The 5,670-nt window shown below is 46.5% G+C and overlaps 1 protein-coding gene across 1 annotated transcript in view; it reads right to left on the bottom strand.

Moving 5' to 3' along the window:
- WBP2 (WW domain binding protein 2) overlaps window positions 1–5,670 on the bottom strand; it is a 6,197-nt gene continuing 527 nt past the window's right edge. Inside the window, exons 2-8 of the mRNA XM_042833315.1 lie at window positions 4,456–4,564; window positions 3,775–3,910; window positions 2,162–2,254; window positions 1,731–1,847; window positions 1,379–1,501; window positions 818–894; window positions 1–610 (exon numbers count right to left, since the gene is read on the bottom strand). Of these exons, the coding sequence (XP_042689249.1) occupies window positions 557–610; window positions 818–894; window positions 1,379–1,501; window positions 1,731–1,847; window positions 2,162–2,254; window positions 3,775–3,910; window positions 4,456–4,564 (709 nt within the window). The 3' untranslated portion in view covers window positions 1–556. The remainder of the gene's footprint in view (window positions 611–817; window positions 895–1,378; window positions 1,502–1,730; window positions 1,848–2,161; window positions 2,255–3,774; window positions 3,911–4,455; window positions 4,565–5,670) is intronic.

Genomic DNA, 5,670 nt, shown 5'->3' with positions numbered 1-5,670 from the left:
AAGAAAGTTTATCAGATATCTGCATAATCTGATGGACACTTATTTTCTCTGAGATTCCAAAGGTTCCCACTGAAGCCCTTTCTCAGTAACAGAGGAAGAAGTTGGGTGTGATACTACAGGTTTAGAGGGCTATCTAGAGACATCTCTGTGCCCACAGAACCCCAAAGTAAGGACAAGACTCCCCAGGTGCCTTGTTTCCATGTGATGAGCTTGTTAATTATCACTCTGCAACAGCAGCTTACTCTAAAGAGGTATAATTTAAGTATCAGAAGAAACAGAGATAAAGGAAACTATCAGAAAGAGAACCTTGAGATCTAGTGTTGGCGTGCAAAGGGAGAAGGGAAAACTGTGGTAGGACTGCAAACCCTCAGAGCTCTTGGAGGTAAGCCAGGCTGCTGAGATCTCCCCTTGCCCTGCTCATATCTACCACTAAAGTCCAGGAAAGCTACGTGCCTTGAGGTAAGGCTCTACTCCTCAGTGCTATGGACCATGCCCCAGGATTCAGCCAAAGTGGGAAGTAAGAAAGCAACGAGTTGTGGAGGAGTTCTGTGGTAGCTTATTGGTTTTTCTTGTCCTCTGGTGGGAAGTACGGAGGAGGGGGTGGCTGGTCCTGAAGGAAAGACAGTAAAAACACATCAATTTGTGGCTAAGGAAAACCAAACAAAACATGCAACAGATCAATTCAGACACACTTTGCTGTGTCACTGAGTAGAACTGCTAACGCAGCATGGCAGCTGTAAGCCTTTGTAACTTGCACATGATTCTGATTCTCTCCCAAGTTAAGAAATCCCTATGGAAACTCGATTCCAGCACGTACCGTGGGCATGTAGACGTTGTGTGGGTTTACTGGGTTGTAGTAAGCACTGGCAGCAGCTTCAGCAGCCTTTGCTTCAGCTGTCACAGAAAAAACAGAAGAGACAAATTTGGTGGCGCACGGGGAATTTTTATAATCACAATTTCACATCCTCCTGGCCATCAGCTGCTGCAAATAAAGCACTGCCTTATCCAAGCTCAAGCTACGAAACAGCTACAATGGAAACAATGCATCTGCAGATGGTGTTTGCTCTTGAGAGCACCAGGCCGGCCTTCAGACTGAGCTGGAGGTTAGAGGAGCTCCCTAACTGCTCCTTCCCAAACAATTTTAACTTAATTGGAGCTTCTAAGTTGACTTCACGTTCCCAAGGACATTACAGATATGAAACTCCAACAAGGGAACAAAATTCTGACTTTTCTGAGCAATAACATTGATGCTCCACGTTTTCGATCTCACAAGCAATAATCTGACACCAAGTTTTGCACAGAGAGAGAACGTCTGCCAACTTCTGCTGCAGGCACCACGAAGCAGCTGTGAGCTGATTCACTCAAAGATATTTCTTACCTGCAGGAGTGGAAGGCAGATCTGGACCACCAGAGGGCGGCTCCATGGGCCCAGGGTACGGCGGGGGCGGCAGATGCATGTAACCCATGTCTGCACCTCCCATAGGGGGAGCAGGATAAAACTCTGTCAGGAAAGGAGACAACGTGATAAAGGACTTAAAACCACCCCGGGTGGAGTCACAACATGCAGCCAAAGCAAGCTAAAGGTAAATATCCTTAAGCTCAGAAGCAAAAGCTGCACAAGGCATCCGATCCAACGTCAAAGATAATGCAACATTTCTATTCCTCTCCCTTTTTAGCTGTTGTAAATCTTGTCAGCTCCGAGTATCCTCGTCTGCAACTCCCAGGCTCACCAGGGGGAGGCGGTGGGTACGGATAGCCCCCGTTGGCCACAGGTGGTGCGAAAGCATAGGATCCGTTTGGCATATAGGAATAGCCGTAAGCTCCGCTGGGGACTTCACCTCTGGAGGCTGGAGAAGGAAAGACAAGTTCACTTCAGCAAAACACCGATCACAAGCCAAGGCCTACAACAGACTTAAAGAGTCCTTATCTGAAAACCAAAGAAAACAAAGCAAAACCAAGCAAGTTCCAATGCCAACAAACCCAGTGCCTGCTGGACGTGAAAAAGGTGTTGTTTTAAGGCAAGTCAGCTCCAGATACAGCCTGAGATTCACGTAGACTGGAATCCAACCTGCCCCAGCTTCAAACTGCCCTTGCTGTAAGATTAAGGCAAGGCCTCCTGAAACCACAAAGCCAAACAGCAGAGAGCATTAAGCTCCCCTACCTTGGGATGCCACCTGCAGCATACGCTGCCCAAACTCGATAGCACCCCCAGCTGTAAAGGTCATCTTGAAGGTGGCAGATCCTTCCCAGCCGCCTGCAGGGAGAGAAGACAGAATTGATGAAGAAAGAGAAGCCATTTTGATGCTACTTAACTTCCGTGCTTCAGCTACAGAGGCCCTGTCTATAATTCTTTAAAGAGCTTATCCCAAATATACAAGAGAAACCTGCAGAGAAAGCAGCAGAATTACCTTTAGCATCAGAAAATTTCACGTTGGACGTTTTCTGATCAAGAGATACCTGAATAATAGGACCATCAATAAGGGAGACATTCAAAAGCTTGCTAACGTTGTGCCTGCTATCACACAGGCTGCCAATAGCCCAAGCTGTCAGGAGTGCTGGATTTACTCTAGCTTTGAACATGATGAGTGCACAAGACAGGGATTCTGTTAATCCCATTTGCTAAAAGGTTTTTGCAACTACACCTAACTGCCCGCTGCAAATTCGTTTGGGAGTTTGAGTGCCCAGTGAAGCAAAGAGCTTAATGAAGAAAACAAGTACCACATCAATCCATTAGAGTTCATAGAAAATATTTCAAGTCAGGATAATAATAATAATAATAAAAAAATTAGTCACATCTCTTATTACAGGCTGAAAAACATGCACAGCCCAGAGTGCCAACAATGCATCAAAGCAGTAGCTGTGTCAGTAGATAAAAGAGCCTTTTGAGCTAAGCCAGACTCCTCTGGCTATTGGAGCAACCCCCCCGTTAACTCAGCCAGCCTCTGGGGGGAACTCGCAGAGATTTTGCTAAAGCACTTTGCCTTTCACACAGTTTGCAGTTTGTCCTCACTGCTCAGCTCTCCTCTCACGCTGGAAGGTCCTGTTTCGCTCCCATACAGAAGCTACAAGGCTGATTTCAGGGTAATAGGCTGAAGTCCTCTGAACATTGCACTGCATTGCAGTGCCACAAGTAAGGGAATAAATCAGGCTCTGGATGAAATAAGTGCCTTTGTAAAAAGTAGAAGCATGGAACAGTGATAAAAGTATCTTCTTCTTGAAAAAAAAAGTTTACCACAACCTTCTCATTAAACATTATGAAGCTGCCCTCCAAGATTCCCTAAGCTCAAGGTAATCCACTATTTTCTAAACAATACAGCAATGCTTTTCCTAAACTGCACAAGAAACAGATGTCAGAGATTTGAACCTTAAAATCCATACAGAACCAGAACAGACCACGAGTGTTTGGCACAGAAGGATCTGGAGGCATAATTAAGGGAGAAGCTCAACTGACCAAGGCCAAACGACGGCCTCAGTGCCGCTGCCACAGCCTGCTGCCTGTCTGATGTTTACCCAGTGAGATCACTTGGCTGACTGAACTCAGTACAGAGGGCAGGAATGGGATCAGTCACACAGCTAATCTGTTCACTGTAACTGTACAGAGCAGACGGGGGGAATATTTTTAGCTGCTGGATTCAAAGAGAAAAACCACATTTTAGCAGTACTGCAAGAACCCCTGCATTCAGCATCCACTTTACATTACACAGAATAATTACTTTACTACGAACTATAAACGTTCTGCATCTTAGTTCAGCTTGGTATCAGTGCCATACATACCTCCTGCCTCTGCTTTCACTGTACCCTTAATATAATTTGCTCCAAAGACAGGCTGCTTAATCTCACAGTCTTTCAACAAATAAAAGGCCATCCCAAAAGACTGCAGAGCATCCTTCCCCTTCGATACAAAGATAACCTGAAAAGGAAACAACATTACAAAGGACGTTTAAAATAAACAGGAAACGCTGCTCCAGTTCATTATCTGAGAGAGACTTGTGGACTGAAATGCCTCCCACACTCAAAGATCCTTGAAACTTCTGCAAGCCCCAGGCTTCTCAGAACGGTCACAAGGGTAAAGTGATGCCTCAAGGCAATAAAGCCTTCCAGAAAGATTACACTTGCTCAGATAAGAGTCCCCCAGTTCCTAGAGAACTCGCAGCTCCACACAGCTGTGATTCAGTAGCTGAACTGTTGCATTCAGCATTTCCAGACCACCACTTATTTTCAATCTTGAAGATGCCTGGAGGACTGAACAGCTGCCTAGGTAAGAACTAATGAGATTTATTATCTTATGACAAATAGACAGACTACGCAATGAAGCCATAGAGCTCCCCACAAGGACAGGAGGGGCCATAATTCAAGGAGCAGTACATTATCCAGACGTTTATGCACTGGAGAGCGGATGTGTAGAAGCACAGAACGATGAGGAGCTCTCATCTCCTAAAGCCTCCTACTACTTACTCGGTAGGGAGTCAAGAAAACACTCCCTTTCTTGGTCCCTTTGAAAGCCTCTGGCATCGGTTCGATCTCACTGAAGGCCATTTCTACGTGATCATAGGTCATCAGAACGCTGCAAACGAGATGAGAAAATGCTCAATGTCACAGCTTAGGGCAAAAGTGAAACATGCAGAGTTTACTGACCTACCAAAACTGGCTTAACCTCAGGCCAGCACTCAGCAGATTGCTCTGCCTTGCCCTCTTGCACTTCTTCATTTCGCTGCTTGCAGCAACTTCAGTAGTACTGACTGCTTGTTCTCAGCCTAGTGTTCCTTCTTCAGTGTGCTGACACAGCTACTGCTGTTTGCACAGCCCGGCAGTGAATCTAGTCAATTAAACTCAACAAGTTCTGAATAAATTTCTCACATTATGTTGAATTTCTGCTGGATCATTTCCCTAAACTGGTTCACCACAAGCAACACGACAAAAAAAGGGCTGCTGTAGCAGGAACCCCTCAGGCTGGGTTATGTAATGAGGCTACCAAAGGTCATAAGAATGCACCTCAGTCACTAAAATGTGATCTGGATCCCTCCTCTCATCACTTGACTTCTATAGCCCTGAGTCCCTGCACTGACTCCTTAAGCCTCAATTAGAAACCAACCAGATTAAGACCAATGCAATATACCCATACGGATGCAGGTGGTATTGTCTTAACATGACAGCATCCATGCCAGGTACACCAATCCCTAACAGCAGAGGGGCACAGCACATTCATGCCTATCGCCACCCCCAGTCATTCATTCGCCTCTCCCTTCTTCCAGGAAGCACTTGGCCCTGCAGCAAAGCTACAGAAGGGCACAGAGGCTCTGCTCACTCTGAATCAAGCAACACAAGCAGCCTGGGCTGCAGCAGCTTGCCTGTATGCTCACACAGCAGCAACCTCTGATCCAAGGGGATGACAGCTGGGAGCAGCACCGCACCGAGCAACTGCAAGTGCTGGTTTCACTGAACACGAGTTTAAGCCACCAATTGGAGTTGATTCCATTTCACAATGATTTCCATCCCAAACGGAAGCCAGACACACAACTGCTACACCCAATCTCCACTGGCCTCGAGGAAAGAAGCCCTTTTGTCCCCAAGGCAGGTGACCACCACGTCAGGAGCAAGGCATGCAGCGAGGCACACTGCCAGACAGGCAGCCAACACAGCCCACTGCCAGGCAGCCAACACAGCCCACTG

The sequence above is a fragment of the Centrocercus urophasianus genome, unplaced genomic scaffold (genome assembly GCF_019232065.1).
Source record: "Centrocercus urophasianus isolate 14NV4802_14NV808 unplaced genomic scaffold, USGS_Curo_1.0 seq_41, whole genome shotgun sequence".
Classification (NCBI taxonomy): Eukaryota; Metazoa; Chordata; class Aves; order Galliformes; family Phasianidae; genus Centrocercus; species Centrocercus urophasianus.
The sequence above is the reverse complement of the archived record's forward strand: the minus strand, read 5'-3'. Positions and strand labels throughout refer to the sequence as shown.